This window comes from Delphinapterus leucas, chromosome 2 (assembly GCF_059928025.1).
Source record: "Delphinapterus leucas isolate spDelLeu-1000000601 "Yukka" chromosome 2, BTC_Dleu_Yukka2, whole genome shotgun sequence".
NCBI classification, from domain to species: Eukaryota; Metazoa; Chordata; class Mammalia; order Artiodactyla; family Monodontidae; genus Delphinapterus; species Delphinapterus leucas.
In genome coordinates this window covers 8,430,289-8,448,490 of record NC_143130.1, presented here as the reverse complement: position 1 = coordinate 8,448,490, position 18,202 = coordinate 8,430,289, and the positions used below count along the sequence as shown (strand labels likewise).

General features: G+C 43.5%; 1 protein-coding gene and 1 non-coding gene across 2 annotated transcripts in view; both read right to left on the bottom strand.

Annotated features, from left to right (window-relative positions):
* BEND7 (BEN domain containing 7) overlaps nucleotides 1–18,202 on the bottom strand; it is a 77,866-nt gene that overhangs the window by 23,840 nt on the left and 35,824 nt on the right. Inside the window, exon 6 of the mRNA XM_022580545.3 lies at nucleotides 11,070–11,295. Within this exon, the coding sequence (XP_022436253.3) occupies nucleotides 11,070–11,295 (226 nt within the window). The remainder of the gene's footprint in view (nucleotides 1–11,069; nucleotides 11,296–18,202) is intronic.
* TRNAG-CCC (transfer RNA glycine (anticodon CCC)) lies at nucleotides 10,265–10,337 on the bottom strand. Its single transcript has one exon. It is a non-coding gene; the product is annotated as a tRNA-Gly (tRNA).

The following is an 18,202-nucleotide window of genomic DNA, read 5'->3' as shown; positions in this document are numbered from 1 at the left end:
AGGTCGAGAATCCTCAGTTCAGACAGTTGGTCAGTGGCACAAAAGCACGTGTCCGCCAAGTACCCAAGCACAGCTTCATAGAGTGCTTCTATGTTTACCTGTTCTTTATAGAAATGAATGAGGAGAAAGTGCTGAGTTTTTCTCTGAGTTCTTAAAGCTAGGGTTTCTTGGCACATGAACTTTCGAAGTCATTCCATGAGGTCCTGAGTTCGCCCACTAGCCAGTAACAGCCACAGGACCAGAATGAGTTATGACACATTTGGGAAGTTCAAGGACCATCCTATCCCTCACAACCACCTAAATTCAGAGATGGCCAAGGTGGGAAGAATAAGAATGATGAGCCGGGAGAGCAGTGGGGGTGATGCGGGCCTTGCCCATGGGGATCAGGTCATCAGAGCAACACACTTGCCCCATCCCTGCCTGCATCCACCTGCGGCTGATGTCGCAGAGTGAACGTTGGGGTGAAGATGCTGGGCATTAGGACAGGGCTGATGCCTCAGATTTTGTTTCCTGTTCTTTTTTAACGGTGACAACTCCCTTCTAATTGAGACCAGCTTGAAGGAAGTTTGGGGCTTATGTTGAGGCGGACAATTAAAAAGTTCTCAAACTTTTCCTTGATACTCTCTTTGAGGCACCAAGGTGCCATCAGGATGGATGCTAAAAAAACACAGGGATGGATAAGTATACAGATATAGCAAGGAGTCTTGAGATGGAAAAGACAGAAAATGGCACATTTAGCCTGCTTACGGATTCCATTTTGGGGTTTATTTAAAATCAAAATCCCACAAGAAACTTACTATACTTTACCTTTTGGAGATGCTTACTCTCTGGCATGAATGAAAGTGCGAGAAACTACACTTCCTGTATTGCGCGTCGTGGAGACGGCTCTTTGACATTTAACAATAATCCACGCTTTCAGAGCCCCCGTGGAATACAAATTAGGTTTTATATTCAGGATCGCCTTGATGGTTTTGATTGACACGATTTAGACCCTTCTTGAGTGCTCTGCACCACTTGATTTGTCTGTTGCTGTTTTTCTTCTATCTTCAAACTTATATTCTGCCTTCTCGAATTTCAGCTGCCCTCTTCCAACTGGTCATGGAGAAGTTGTGTGCTTATCCTGTTATTCATGCCTTGTGTACATCCAATCGGGTGGAGTTGTGGTTTTTTTAAAAAATACATTTATTTATGTAATTTATTCTTTTGGCTGTGTTGGGTCTCCGTTGCTACACACGGGCTTTCTCTAGTTGCAGCGAGCAGGGGCTACTCTTCCTTGCAGTGCGCGGGCTTCTCACTGCGGTGGCTTCTCTTGTTGCGGAGCATGGGCTCTAGGCGCGCGGGCTCAGTAGTTGTGGCTCACGGGCTCTAGAGCGCAGACTCAGTAGTTATGGCGCACGGGCTTAGCTGCTCCGCGGCATGTGGGATCTTCCCGGACCAGGGCTCGAACCCGTGTCCCCTCCATTGGCAGGCGGATTCTTAACCACTGCGCCACCAGGGAAGTCCTGGAGTTGTGTTTTGATTTTTAAGAAACCACCTTTTTCAGTGAGGATGAATTGACTGCCTGATTCCCTCCATCCCTCTTTCTTTCCTTCCTGCATTTATTGATCGTTAATTGTGTTTCACATGCCACGGAATATGCAAAGCAAATATTCCCCATGTAAGATTTGCTCCCTAGGAACTTACAGTCTTGTTGGAAAGATAAGACGTCTAAACACAAGTAGGATGACCATAGATCCTGATTTGCCCAGGATAGTTCACAATGTCTGTTTTCCTGGTGAAATGATTAACAGCACCATTTTCCCTCTCAAAAGAGTCCCGGTTTGGGCAATAAATGATACAGTCATCCTTCACATAAACCATGAGTAGCAAAACGAAGGGTCAGGATGTATTGCTAAGCGGTCTAAAGGTAACATGTGCCATAGGAATTTAGAGAAAGGAGAAATCAATGGAGGCTCGGGCATCAGGAGAAAAGTCTCATGGGAGAGATGATGAGACTTGGGCCGGACCAAGAAGAATGAGCTGGATTTGTCTACAAAGAGAGGAAGAGCCTGTAGCCCTGGGGAACACAGCACAACTCAAAAGTCCAAAATGAGTATGTGATGCTTGAGGAACAGTGTCAGTGCTGGGCTGGGTCGCCAGGTAGGAGCCCAGGGAAATGTGGCTGGGAGGAGAGGAAAATCAAGTTATGGGAAGTCTGGGTAAGGCCAGGGTTTGCACTTGATTTCATGGGCAAAGAAGCGGTAGGAAAAACGTCATGAACTCTTGTCTTACAGAAGAAGAAATGAGGGTCAGGGAGGATATTTCAAGAGTGTTTCTGCCAAACTTCAGGGACAAGGTGATGGACAGCTTGACTAGGATGGTGTCAGAGAAGCCAGAGGCCGGTGAATGGGAGAGAAGGGACGAAAAGAACTGACGGGACCGGGTCGTGAAGTGTGATTAGTAGCAGAATAAAAAAAAAAAAAAAAAAAAAGGCATTGACGGTGATTCTGAACTTTCAAACTTGAAAAGTAGGAGAATGTTGATGCCTCTGTGAAAATTAATGTGTCTGCTACATCAATAACCTATTTACATTTCTATCTCCCCTGACCTCTGTTCTCTACTTGTACCAGTTACTCCCCATACTAACACTTTCAGCTCACTGAGAACAGGGAGTGGATCCTACCCAGAGCCTGGTATACAACAGAGGCACTCAGTAAAGGAATGAATGAATGAATGAATGAATAAATAGCTTGTATAAAAAAATGTGTCTGCTAGGGGGTGTTAGTGTTAGAAGCCCCAGGCCACCTTTCAGGTGATGCACGTGTGGGTAAGAAGGACCACCCCTGACTCTAGAAAGAGGCCAGGACAGGCCCCCATGCCCGGTGGTTAGGCTGGATGTCCTGTGTGCCTTGGTGGCTGCTGTCAACTGTCTCCCTTGCTCCTGGCTTCTGTCCACATTTCTACTTAGGATTTGCCTGCACTTAGTTGTAGATGGCTAAGCTGCCTCCACACGGGGGGAGATGAAGAGGTTGGGGGAGACATGTACATAACATAACCAACACTGGATGTGCTCTGTGATCAAAGGGACAGGGTGGATGCAGGGGCACCACGGTTCTGAGAAATCCCAGGAGCTGATGATGGAGAAGTGTGAAAATCTAACCAAGAGCCAGAAGCACCAGAAAGAAGAACCTGGAAACACAGTCAGCATAACAGAAGGCTTGACTCAAGGAGCAGTCGGTGAGAAAACCCGACTAATTCCAAAAGGCAGCGTCTCTCTAAGGATGCTTTTAACCGGACAGATGCAGCCAGGCTTGCTCTTATACAAAGATGTCTTCAAGGCAGCCACAATAGATGACAGCTTTCAGTTCAATTTTAAATAAAGGTCTATGGATTTTGAGGCATTTTCTTAATGGAAGCTGACACAGATCCTTAGTTTTTTTTTGTGGGCTTACCATCAGTCCCTGGTACTACAGTGACAGCAACTATTCCATGATCCGCTGCATAAACCCCTCTAGGGCAGCGATCCAAGCAAATGTCAATTCCCGAGTCTCTCAGATTTCTGCAGCATACCTTGTATGAGAGAGTCAATAACTCTTCGTGGAAATGAATTAAAATAATTGTCAGATCACTAGCACCAACGACAGGTCCAGGAGAAAAGCTACGAGGAATTATGCAATTTGACCAATTTTGGACTCATTATCCAATTCTGCTTCCCAGCAGTGGGAAAGAAAATAGGAGAGATGTGGCATTACCTGAAGATGCTGGTGAGCGTTTCAGATCAGCCACACAATTCAGGGATCTAAAGGAAAAAGAGATGGGCTACACAGAAAACACCGTTTGCTAGGTTCAGGGCTGTGGCTAGCCCACGTCATGCCATGATGCAAATTAGAAAGTTGCCCCTTCCTTGGGACATCTGACTTGCCTCTGCCAGAAAACTGTCATAATAAATAAACAAATCGGCAACGTCCACCAGGGGAAGGGTGCCCACGACATTGCAAAACACACAGTCATGCTATAGTGGCCCTGCTTGTGCGACAGAAACTCATCTCTTTTGACAGGAGGCTGTTTATGTAATGAAATGCAGGCTGGGTGAGAATTCAGTAACCGGGACTTAGAACTGAGTCCCTGCGAGTTAATCCACAATGGGTTGCCATCCGTGGTGTGACGGGCTGAAGACAGATCAACAAAAGCCACAAACTCCTTCTTAACAAATGTCTCCGCGTTTCCCTTTGCTCCTCATGCGGATAGAGTTGTCATTTTGAGGAACGGGAGGTTCCTTTTCCGAGCTTACGGAAGACCAGTGACAAAGCAGGGACAGTCTTGCCACTCTCTCTGGCCCCAACCCGAAGGATTCTGGTTCATTAAGTCTGGGATGGGGCCGAGGCAGCTTTAAGAAGCACAGCCCCGGTTGAAAACCCCTGGGGCAAACTGTGTTTGAGTCCATTGCAATGGCATTTATATACATGAAGTTAAACGCTTAAAGGTGAACGGGCTGGTGAGGACTCAAGGCCCAACGCTTAGAATAGACTTTAAACAGTTCTGGAGGCGAAAGGCTTTCACCCAATGTCTTACTTCACTGAAGCTGCATTGAAATTATTCTGTAAGTTAACCTCTTCCATTCTCTTTGCATCTTGCATCTGGGACACTGCTCATCCTTCAAGGTCTGGTTCTGATGTCACCTGTTCCGTAAGCCCTTGTCTTACTGGGACTTCCAGCCTCTGTGCTTTCTCCCTCCGTGAATGATGGGCACTTGACGTTTATTCTGTTCTACCTTGGAGACGGTTCTAGGTCCTGGCTCACCGTTTACGTGTGTGTCACTCCGCTGGACTGCACGCTCCTGGAGGTCAGGGGCCACGCCTCACTAGTCTCTGTCTCCCGTTCCTGCCTCACAGCGGGTGCGTAGTAAGCGCGAGTGTGGTTAACAGCAACGCCATGCCTGCTGATGGTTTCTGCGTTTGTGAGGTCAATGAAAATACCGCCAACGTTTTGCTGCTCTCGTGACTTCTCCAGTCTCGGAAAAGCGGCAAAGGCCAGTGGGTCTTCTGTATCGCACTGTTTGCTGCGGAAGTTGGCTGGCTCAGCGCTTCAAATACGCCATCGGGGAGCCGGGCCGAGTGCTTGCCAAGAACGGAGATGACATTTTCTGTAGTGATGATAAAGCTTCACAGAAAAGTACGCATCTGTTTATTGCTCCACCTGCTAGACTCGCGCTGAAGTCTGGCAGTGCTGTTCGTCCACTTTGGTAAACGAGGCAGTTAACCATTCAAGTCCTGGGAGGCACCGCGGGCTCGTCTGAAACCAGGGCCCTTGTGTAACAACACAACAGGGAAGAATCAGTTTAAGCCCCGGAGAGTCATCGGATGAGAGCCGCTGACACACGTTATCTTCTCATTTGCTCCAGGAGAGACGTAGGGCAGCCTACAGAAGAGGGGGTGCTCTTAGCAACAGAGGAAGGCGAACGTGTGCCGGGGGGCTGTGCAGCCAGTACAGATCGTGACTGATCGAACTGGCGGTTAGCATCGGAGCTGGGATGGCACTGCTCTTCCCAGGGTGGTCTGGAAACAGCCTGCCCCAGTCACCTGCAGGTGCCTGTTCAAAATCCAGATTCCTGGGATTACCCTACACCTACTGAATTAATCTCCGATGATGGGACTCAGAAATCCGGGAATTTTGAACCAATACCTCAGGTAATTCTGGTGCACACTGAAATATGAGACCAGCTATGGAAGGGGATGAACACACAGGGCTCTGCGTATGGAATGACCGAGATTCAGCATCACCCACCTGTCACTGGGCCTCCATAAAAAGAGGGAGAATGCAAACAACAACAGCTAGGTAATAGTTACAGACAAGCTATGAATCTGATGTCACTGAACAGTCGTTATAGATTATTTTGTTGTCATATATTATGCAGGTCTATCCTGTTTTAAGCTGATCTGATGTGTAAAAATCTGAACAGATTAGTTAACAAATGAATATTCATTTTCCAAAAGGATTTCTTGAATGAAAGCATTTATCAACTGGTTCCAATGGCCAAACACTTCAACTAGAATTGAATTTACATACAACGCTGGAAGACTGCTTCCACGCAGGGCAACTTGCACACTCTTTCTTTGTGGTCCTGTGCACTGGAAGAGTCTCTTTCCCTCGGGAAGGGATCACACTTCTATTTTTCCCTCTACTATGACGGGACTGATTCTCACTGTCTTCAAAGGAAGACCTGCCCTTGAAGCTAGTAAATAAACTGGAGGACAGCTAAGCTCTACCTAGAAATTCATTCTGAATACAGCACAACAACTGAGCGGTCATTTAAAATCATTAGTATGGCCACCTTCCCAGTGGAATTTATAAGGAATCCAAAGTGCTAAATTTTAAGATAGAAATTTAAAGCTGAGACCCCTTTCCTTCTTTTCATATAGTCCTCGTAGAAGGTATGAAGTAATGGCTCTGGAGTGAGAGAGGCCTGGGGTTAAATCTTGGCGCTCCCACTTACTAGCTGTTTCCTTTAAGTTTACTTAACTTCTCATAGCCTCAGTTTCCTCTCCCGTAAATGGAACTAAAATCATCAACATCGTAGGGGTATTCGAGTCCAAGCTGATGTTCCAGCCTTGTCCTTACAGGGAGTTCTCAGAACACACAGAAGTTACTATCAATAAATAAGAAATCAGATGTAGATTCCACTCCCAAACATATTAAAGTCTATTTGAGATCAGATAGAAAACAGCTATTCACTTTTTGGGAATAAATCCAAGGAAATGAGTGACGATACACAATAAAAATGGAAAATAAAGGGGTTCCAAAATGGCAAATATAGACCCTACGTGTCTCTAGAGTTGCTGGAATAGAAGGAGAGGTTTTGGTGGCCTGCTTAGCAGAGCCTATGAAGGGTGAGGTCACACGAAGTGTCAGAAGCATAGTCGAGTGTTCGGAGCACCACCACCCAAGGAGGGCTCCCGCCCAGGGATGCTCTGATCCCCGCGGGCCATCCCGGCCGGTCAGCAGCACTGATGCTCCCCGACAGCAGCAGTGCAGGTTGTGCTACATGGAGTGAACGAAGGGCAGTAGAGTGGTTCTTGCACTTGATAAGGAGACGTCGTTTCCTTTGAATGCAAGAGGATTCAAAAACCTAGTGTAGTTTGATAGTAATAAAACTTTCTCCGTTAATCACTATGAAGCTGAATTAAAAACCATAACCCGGGTTCTAAAAATGGCTTTACCGCAACTACACTTTCTGAAGAGCATTCAGAGGTGCAATGATTACGTCAATATCTGGTAACTCTCACTAGGTCACCCTGTGTGGTCTCCTGGGCATAGGACGCCAAGAACTAGGTGGTCTTTGGCAAGTAAAGCATAAAGGGAGGAGAGGACACCTGGGTCCTGACCTCCATTCTGCATCCTGGCTGTAAAATCGTTTCCAGATTAAATCTAGGATACTAAACTATCCTTAGCCCCAAAACCTAAGACTCCACTTAATAAGATCCTAAGTTGCTTCTTCCCAGAGTTAAATTCAAAGTGCTCAGGTGAAAGTTTCTCATTAAGGATCCTTTCATCATCAACCCCTTGGGTCATACCTATAAATGAATTTTTAGTGAATTACCAATAAGTGGTACCTACCATAAAACAGATGAGACTGTGAAAAGAAAAGCATGATCTCTACAAAGAGGCTTGTACATATTTTTCAAGATACTGTACTATGGGGAATATTAATTATAACTACGAAGAAATATGTTAACAATCCCACGATAAACTCTGCTTTTTCAGTCCATTTCTGTTCCTGTTCATGGGCATTTTACAGGTTTTCCTTATCTTGTTTCCCATTCTTGGCTTAACCAACCTCATCACTTTGTCTGAAACAAAATCCAGCCTCCACTGTTGTTTTTACTGAAGGTTTCATAAAATCAACCAGTCCATGTATATTCCTAGGTTGTAGAACTTTTCAAATTAATACAGTGTTGGTGCACTGTCCCATAAAGGATGGAGGAAGAAACACTGAGTATTTAGTATTTGCAAAATCTTTTCAAAATATGTGGTAGACAGCAGTAGTAACATGAGTAGTCTTCTTGCCATTATTATGTAGAAAGAAACAATTTTATCGCTTTGCCAGATTACTCAGGTTCAAAAGACTTGGTTAGGGAAATCAATTTCTTTTTTTAACTCTAATAATAGCATGAAAAACTGGGTATAATAATTCAATAAGACCGTCAATTAGGAGTTGCTCAGATTTCCTGGGTCTCTCCCATGTATACATGGTATTAAATTTTGTGTGATTTTTCTCTTGTTAAAGAAAAGAAAAAGACCTTCAATTAATAGCTACTTCCAAAAATCGCTTTATAGTATAGTGTGTGGGTTGATAAACGTTTAGCGAGTCAAAGTACGGCATGAAAAGAAAAAAAATATTAGGGAATTAAGAGAATTGTATTCAAATTTATATTCAGTTTTGGTTTCCTTTTTCGTTTGTTTCATTGGCACTTTATTAAGTGGTAGAAATTTACAGCAACGTTTTGACGTCAATCCTTCCAAATTAGGTGTGAGAAGACCTGAGGATGGATGTTGAGTACTAGGCCCATTATGTCAATAAATTAAGGGCAAAGCCAAGATGAAACCTATGTCCATTCACTCACCCAACGTGTATTTATGGAAACCTGACTGTGTGTAGAGCTCTCAGTGAAGTGCAACAGGTAATAAAAAATAGGAAGACAAAGCTTCTTCTCAGGGCGCTTGTAAGAAATTGTCAGAATAAACCAGGTAAGAACGCTGGCTGATCAGTATGAACAGGGTGTCTTCGTAAGAGAGACAAACCTGACGCCACATTCGTACTTTGAATGAGGATTGTAGGAGTGTACACGGTACCCCCTGAAGAGTGGGACGATGGAGGCCTTTCAGCTGTCTATGCTTTTTTATGGTTTGGATTTTTTACGAGCATGTGTTATTTTTGTAATCAAGGAAAGAAAGTCAAATTGAAATATTTCTGTGAATCAACACGGCAGGTAAACAAGTGAAGAGACAATATCTGTAGCCTTAGGTTGTTGGTGCCTTATGGGTGGATTTCTGTCTGTTTTAAAGTTATTTTGTTGTTCTAAAAGAATTTTTTAATGCCAGGTTTCATTCAACAATAAAAGAAGAGTATGAAAAGTGTAAGTTCTTTGGTTTGAATAACCTGCTTTATTATGCATTAGGGGCAGAAGAGCCCTCGTTGCCAGTTTAGAGGAGGGCTGTGAAGATGATCAAGGGATGTTTCCTATTTCTGTTTCTCATATACTTTTTCAAAGTACTGTACGATGGCCAGTCTAGATGGAAACTGGTAGCATAAAACCCGTATCAGTCTGCTTGTAATGATATATTTCATTATCATCTATGATTAGGGTAACTCTTCTGTCATTAAGATGGAACACAGTCATTCATGATTCCCTAATTTCCAAACCCTTTCATATTGTTAATATACTGCCCTGGAAAAAAAGAAAATGAAAACAATCCCTGGCTACATTTCAGCATGTTTAAAAGCTTCAGCATGAAAAGCATCGGCAGCCTTGCCCTTCATGTTTCCAGAAATCCCAGCCACACATATTAAACCCAAATGGGACCCTTCTTCACTTCAGCAAGTCCTAGTTACATCACTGACTCTTTGTCAAATTCTGTAATCTTGTTTTTAGTGTCGCTTCAGGCTGAATCATTCTTTTCAGAAATGGCACAGATTGTGATATCTCTGTAGCTTACTTAATACAACTCAGCTGTCACTTTAAGTGAAAAAACTCTGTTGGAGGATGAGAAGTTTTCTGTTAATGAAGGCTCATGTCCTTCTGGCCGTGAACAAAGGCTGCCTGGTACTTGCTAACTCCATTTAAAAATCGTATTATTTTGCAAAGTTAATTGTGGGATTCCAAGTACCCTCTAAGTGCTATTGAATTCGTTTACTCATTTTGCACGGTGGGGGGACCAGGGGTTGGGCGGCAGTGCTCTGTGTGTCAGTCCACAGCCAGACAACACGGCAACCCCAGGCGGGGAGAGACATCCCGAGCGGTGATTCTGGTGTAACTGAGGCCTGATCCAAAATTTCATTTTCATGGCAGTTGTATTTATATTTGCAAATTCATTTACATTCTTTCTGAAAGTCACATCTAAATACTTCTGTTACCTAAAATTACATTTATCAGAGTCCTAAGTAAGGGCATTTTATTTTATTTATTTATTTTTTAAAATATTTATTTATTTATTTTTGCTGTGTGCCGGGTCCTAGTTGCGGCATGCAGGATCTTTTCTTTTTTTAGTTGCATTATGTGGGATCTAGTTCCCTGACCAGGGATCGAACCTGGGCCCCCTGCGTTGGGAGCGCAGAGTCTTACCAACTGGACCACCAGGGAAGTCCCAAGGACATTTTAAAAGTAAGAAATAAATGAGAAGGAAAATTAAATTTAAAATATGCAGTACATCTAGGATGTGGACCTGGTTGTAAATGAGGATCTACACATACGTGCGCCTGCATGGCTATCGTAACGCAGTGGGATTCAGACACACCTTCACACGTGTTAATGGGGAGACCCAGGGACTTGTTTGCATGTAACTGGCACGACTCCATGTCACAAAACCAGAAGGAGCAGAGTAGGGTCTGGCTTCACAGTGGGATCACCTCCATTTAAAGTATATTTAGAAGCAGTGACCTAGCAAAGCAACTTCTGAACTTTGGAGAGAACTCTTCTACCTTCTTTTCAAAAGAGCATCACAGCTTTATTCTTACTTACAACTAAAAATCTAAGTAGAAATCCTGTTTTGATGAAGTTCTTAGAAATGACTGAAAGGAAAAACTACTTTCATTTTCAAAGTTAGTTAAGGAACAACTTTTCAGTTCTGCAGCACATCAGACTGGCTCTTAAATTCTGATTTTAACAAATTAACATCACCTTGAAATAGCAAATTCTAGTGGTATTTGGGGCGGAGAGTTAGGGAGCTCACACCCAAAAGCCAGGCCGGTGGGCAGATGGCCAGCGGCAGGTTAAATTCGCCTCTAGCTCATTTACTACACTTTAAGCTGCATCTTTATGGAATGAAGGCAAAGCTTAACGAAGACCCCGTAAAATGAAATGATGCAGACCAACCTTTTATTGCACCCACAATATTTTGGTCTAGTCCTTTCCGGTTGTCATTGAGTCCTCTTTTCCTCTTCCCATTGGGTAAGGAGTTAGCCAAAGTCTTGTCATCAAAAAATGCACACACCAGTTTTCTAAACAGAAGGCTTCCTGAGCGAGTGTAGTTTGACAGTATAGAGTCCAGCTGAGATTTAGGCATAAACACATCGAAGCCTTCAGCAAGTTGCACTTCTGGCTACCAAAAGAACATAAATATGTCATTAAAAGCAAGATTTGAAGCAACCAACTTTGGGCATACGTGCAACAAAAAAACATCACTAGCTCTTGCAATGGCCATATACTCTGCAAAGCACACAGCCTCGGCTTTGTGTGACAGTGTTTGCGACTTACAAAACCAATTACTAGTGACAGTTTACCAAATGAGATGCTCTAATTCCAATATTAAGTCTTGTCAAAAGCAGTGGAAAGGAGTACGCTGGAAAAGCATTCTCGTCCTTAGAAAAAGTTGAGAGAAAGCTGGATAATTCCCAAAGCATTTAATTCTAGAGCTACCCAGGGGACTTGAGACTTTTGGGTGAAACGTCTTCATTTTGTAAAGGAGGGAACACAGGCCCAAAGAGATCACAACAAAAATGACTTAAAACTAATTTAGACATACTCAGTGCATTACTATTTACAGATCACTTTCTCCTGCGGTAAATAATTTGACCTCATTTGCCTAAGGACACAAACACGAGGCTACCCTCTAGGTCCCATGCTCTTGGCACTAGGCCAGTGGTTTTAAGCTGTGGAGCTGTATTTTTTTTTTCCTCCAGTGAAAACTTAGGTCAACTAATACATAAACAACAATGCTGAGCAGGTGCCCTGATCCCTGCTTTTGGGAGGAAAATCTGAAGCTCTATCCCAGAGCACCAATGGAAAACCAGTGTGCCAATCACAGTGCTTCCCTGCTGGGGGTTTCCTGACTGGGATACTGGATCAGAAGGTCTATAAGGGCCCTTTCAACTTGAACTCTACCACATAAGCTCAGACACTGATAATACATTCTCTATGCACATGCCATGGACGTTTACAACCCACCTTCCCATCTTTCAACCCAGCTCACACCATTTCCTTTTCAAAGCCTTTCCTAACTGTTTCTTTCCCGAGGAGGCGGCTATGCATGCTTTGTCACTGCTATTTATTTGACATACTTATATGACTGTGTTTACTATACCGTATTATAATTATTGATTAGATCACAGCCCTTCCTGTTGCCTGGAACTCAGTCTTTGTTATCTCTAGGGCCTGGCACATTGTAGGCACTCAATAAATTCTTGTTAAATAGATAAAAGTTCATTCATCATTATCTAAACTACTAAGTCATTTACTGTTGATTATAACACGACGACTTTAAAATAATAACTTTAAGGTGAAGAAGTGCAGTTGGTAAACTTTTGTTAGAAAAAAAGTCAGAAGGAATCTTCACTTAGGATGTATCATAAAAGCTTTTTCTTAGATACCATATTTAAAACTTTGCAAAGCTGGTACTACTTTAGATTTTCTAAGTCATATTAGAAATGTGAGGATTTGGGACTAGTTTTTCTCCTGGAGAGTAGGAATTCTTTTTGTTTGTCCTGCGGTCAGAGTAAAGGGCTCAGAGAAGGGCTTAAATGAATCAGATGACGTGGGGACGACTTGGGGCCCTGTTGCTCCCAAAGGGAATTCTCAACTAGATTTTCCAGAAAGTCATCTCACTTCTCCGCTCTACTTTGCCATTTGGCTTTTGGTCTCTGAATGCTTGGTAAATATCACTACGGACACAGTGCTGCCGGATGGTTTCCTGACTTTCGCACCTCAGTGCCGGTGAAGGTCTGCAGAGGCTGACCTTCTGTGCCCCCAACTCCTGGGACAGAAGCTGTACACTCGGCACTCAGTGCGCGTTGGCTGAATGATTCGATGTAGCAATGTTAGGACTGAGAGAGTTCTACCATCAAAATTGAAGACGAGGTGTCATTTATAATCAGAATTTGATTTTGCACATCCTATGGCTGACTTTAGACCTTTTATGCTAAATGAACTGAGCACAGATTTTTGCTAAGCACTCCTGTATCATTTGGATGCCGTTAACAAAAAAAAAAAAGGACCTCAGTCTACTTTGTAGAAACAGCAACTCACAGCTATCTGAGGACCCGGGCTGGGGGGTGCAGTAGCCCTTAAATTTGCAAGAGAGAAAAGGGAAAGATACCATACCATCTTCTCTCGTTCAGGTATCTCTGCTGGATTCTGGTACCCCCCAAGCGGGTGTTTAAAATTCAGCCATCTTGTAGGACTTGGACCCGGTTTGAGAGACTCTGACCTAAACTGGCCGCCAGGCAGAACTAGCCACTTCTTTCTTCACATATGCAGAGTATTTTCTACGAACTATGTTTCTGGCACTTTTCACACTGCATTTATTTAGTCGGGAGTTTGTGTTTCTCATCAGAATGTGTGTTGTCTTCTGCATTCAGAGTGCCAAACACCCAACTAGCGCCTGATAGATTTTTCTCAGAATCAACAAAACACTATATAACAATTCATTCAAAATGACTAGTATTGATTTCGAGGTCTTTTATCCCCACATAAAGGAAGCATGTGTGGAGTCTGCCCTGCCCGGGTCCGGCACGCCAGTCTTCTCCCCGCAGGGCCCATGCTAGCTCAGGGAGCAGGCTACCTAGAGAACACTGCCCTGGCTCAATCAATCGATATTTATTCAGCATCCTCCGTGTGGAAGGAGTTTAAGGTCGGGCTCACTAGACGAGACACGTTCATAAACCCCCAGCATACAAAGTGGAGAACGATAAGTGCTACAAGAGGGGTACAGACCATTAGGCAGCATTTGGCTGGTGAGGGGGGAAGGGGTTTTGGTTAGGGGGCCAGGATAGCATTTTATCAGGGCCCTGGAGGTAGGATTTAGGAGAGAGATGCAGTCGCTGTTTCTGGCATCTGCTGCAACCCCTAAAACTAAGTCTCTGGAGGTCTCTGTGGAACCGAGAGACTGCCTATGGGGTCAGAGTAGCATTTTGATTCCTGAGATGCTCCCCCGATGCAGAAGCTGTCGATGCTTCGTGTTCTACTTTCTACTGCCAGACGGTTGTTGTTATTTTGGAGCGCTCCTTCCAGATCAAGGAACGTGAACTGGCCCAGCTATGCGTCCCTTACAAAGGAGTCAGTTTTATTAGGTGGAGGCCAGCAGCAGAGGCCAAGGTGACTGGTCTCTACCCCTCCCTGCTCCTCGCACGCTTTCTTTCATGCAAGTTTCTTAGCTGGTTGTCGGTGAGCACTAAGGGGCCACAACGCAACGAACCAATTCCTTTAAAAAAAAAAGAGGGGAGCTTTACATCCTGAGACATGAAGAAAAGATACAAGGTTGATTGATCTCAAATTTTTACTCTGAAACCTTTTTATTTCTCCCACTTTAGAAATATAATGGCAGGTGGATTCCAGCCGTGTAATGATCCACAACTTTGCACTTATATTTAAAAACAGGTTAAAACTCTTTAATTGTATGCTTGAATCTCTTCTTTTTGTTTACTGTCTAGTCGAAGCGAGATCTCTCTGTTTACTGGCGATGGCTATGATAGAAACCACCACTATTCCAAATGAGTATCGTTTTAAAAGCTACACTTCCTTTGACAGAATTACTATTTGATACTCGAGTGAGGACAGACAGCTAATACACTAATTTACAGATTCTATTGATTACTGAAGTAATATGATCTTTATTTTATTTTTTTGCAGTACGCGGGCCTCTCACTGTTGTGTCCTCTCCCGTTGCGGAGCACAGGCTCCAGACGCGCAGGCTCAGCGGCCATGGCTCACGGGCCCAGCCGCTCCGCGGCATGTGGGATCCTCCCGGACCAGGGGCACGAACCCACGTCCCCTGCATCGGCAGGCAGACTCTCAACCACTGCGCCACCAGGGAAGCCCCTGATCTTTAAATGATGACATCCAAAGTATGGGGCAGGATTTACGACACTTGGAGTCACCATTTTAAGAGTCTGAATTCCCACTATAAATTTGGATTTCCATGTATGTCTTGCCGAGTTTCAGTACCTCAGCCACTTAGCACAGTTATGCATCAAATGGTGACTTTTCCTATCCAGTGGTGTTACATCTTACACCCAGTGAAGTTCGGGAGGCAAAAACCGCATGTAGTCATGAGGACTCTTGAAAATGTTCTTGGACCCAGGCCTGTGGACACACTAACCATCTTGCTTCTCTCTGCATTTCAACTGTGGTCTCCCTTTGCTTAGAAGTAGTTGGGGTCAAGGTCTAGTTTGGCTGGGGGGATCCCATAGCACCTGGTAGACTAAGAGATTTTTCCCTAAGTCTCTCTGAACATATCATGTGACTCCTCTATATAATCTAAAGAAAAAATGTAAAACTATTTTAAGGCAATCATAACAAATTAATCACACCGGGAATATTTCTGATATTGGCTGTTTTATATAAGGTATTGTCAGTAGCAAATTACAGTAAGACATGTAAAAAGCTACATGTGGTCATTGGTTAAAAGAGTAAAAGGAAGTGCGTGAATGTTCATTTTGGGCATTAGCCCCAGATTTTTAATTGCAAACTGGTGAATTATACACAATAGTTCTTACACTTGACTTGCTACCTAGTCAAGTTTCAGACTGGCTCAAGACTGAAACCTACAAGAAAACTATGGATGAAAAGGCAGGATTTGGACTGAAAACATATAACAAAATTTTTAAGAATGTTTAAAAGCTATAAATTCAACCTTTCTGTTCATAGTATTATCATATACAATGATCCTTTTTTCTCACTTAGTATTTATTTAGCAGTGTACTAGATGTACTTCTACAAAAATGAGCTTTAGTTTATGAAATAAAAAAAACACACAAAACCCCTTCATAATTGATTGTATTTTGCTCGCAAATGCAATCTGCTTCTGTTTGAGAAAAACTGAAATTGTTCCCTATAACTCAGGTCTGCTCCAGGTAGATTTAGCAAGTATTACCATTACTGTCTATTAAATGCCACTCCAAGATCATGGCCAATAAGCTGGGCGGCCCCAAGAACCCAGGCGGGCCTGCTCTCGTTGGTCCAGCTGGCACAGCTCAAAACAGCGTGGCCTGGGGACGTGGCAGAACCGAGAACCACTGCATCAAGGGGGCAGAGGCCCCATGGTGGGTGGACCCATTGTGTAAAAAGGCAAGTAAAAAATGCTCAGGCAAGGGCTTCCCTGGTGGCGCAGTGGTTGAGAGTCCGCCTGCCGATGCAGGTGACGCGCGTTCGTGCCCCGGTCCGGGAAGATCCCACATGCCGCGGAGCGGCTGGGCCCGTGAGCCATGGCCGCTGAGCCTGCGCGTCCGGAGCCTGTGCTCCGCAACGGGAGAGGCCACAACAGTGAGAGACCCGCGTACCGCAAAAAAAAAAAAAAAAAAAAAAAAAAGCTCAGGCAAGAGGTTTATCCAAAAGTAGGCGTAATCTCTAGACTAGCACATACTGGACGTTGAATAGGATGATAATTACAGGAAGTCATTAAAGAGTCAATTCTGGATTATTAAGTCAATTATGGATTTTTATTCGACAAAATTTTGGTAGAACTAAGAATTTCACAGGGGGGAATTCCCTCGCGGTCCATGGTTAGGACTCGGTGCTTTCATTGCCAGGGCCCTGGGTTTGATCCCTGGTCGGGGAACTAAGATCCTGCAAGCCTCGTGGCGTGGCCAAAAAAATAAATAAAAATTAATTAATTAACGAATTAATGAATTTTTAAAAAGACAATACAGTTTGGCTCCTTGAACACGCCTCCATGCACTTGCATAATGAGACACTGTCAAGTCGTTCAGGGATGTTTTCAGCAACGTCCTTTCTCAGGTGGTAAATTAATGACTGAGGACTTGGGCTTGATTTATGCTCAAGCTATCTGAGCCAGAATGTTTAACACATAAGACTTCAACCACTGCAGTCTAGCTTCTTGCATCACAACTCCAGTGAAACTGCTCCTCGGGGAAGATGTCCACCACTGACAGCCAGCCCTTAACCCTCTGGGCAGAGGCCAGCTCCACCTTGACAGCCTGCTAGCCTTACGTCCTACTACCCTGTGATGACTGTTTATGTGTTTTCCTCATATGGTATACTTGAAGGGCGAGGACTACTTCATTTCAGTAGCCCTGGAAAATGGCGCTACGATTAGCATGTCTTCGCTACTTACTATAGTCCAAGCCCTAGGCTGACGCGCATTCCATGGGTTTTCTAATTTAATTCTCATCACCCTATGAGGCGGCCACTTTCGTGATCCCCAGCCTGCAGATGCAAAAACTAAGGTTTAGAGAGATTAGGTAGCTTGTTTAAGGTTATCCAGCTAATAAGTGGAGAAGCAAGGATGTGAACCCAGGCAGTCTGCACTAGAACTTAAACTCTCAAGCATATTACTGCCTTAATTTCAGTGTGTCGATGAATAAATTAAAAAATCACTTGCTTGATTGATTTGCTTTACCAGTTCCCAGTGGATTACTTTATTTATTGGGCTAAGAAGAAATTAAGAAAACAGATTCTGAATTCAGGAGCTCTTTATGTTGAAAGCACCAATGCATTTTAAATTATTTATTTTAAGAATGACATAAACATTAACAAAATTATCTTAAGTTGATGGGTATCCACAGCTGTATCTTCTGATAACTTCTGTGTTGCCTAGGATTACTGGAAAGTATTCATAGTAACGACACCAAATAGAAAAACACTTCCTATGTTTTTTAAAAAAACATTTTGAAATATTTAAAAAAACCTGATGTTAGTGTTTCACCGTGGCCAAAGAACAAGCCAAACAAGAAGCAACAACAAGGAAATAAACCTAAGCCACGTATATCTGCCCAATAAATCCAACTAGGTAGGGAAAAACAGTGACTGCAAAAAATGCACAACTGTCTTGTCTGAGTACTGGTAGAATACTGGGTTGGGAACTCCTAAAGAAAGAATTAAATATTGTATTTAAATCTGAAATTTGGGGTTTCTGCTTTTGCTTCTGTGTAGTTCAGGTTTCAATTTTATTTAATGTGCTAACTTGAAATGGGTCAAGTAATCCTGCCCCCAAAGAGGGGCAGGATTTCTGGCCACTCTCTTTTTAAAAACACTATTAGCTCATGTGTATTTGT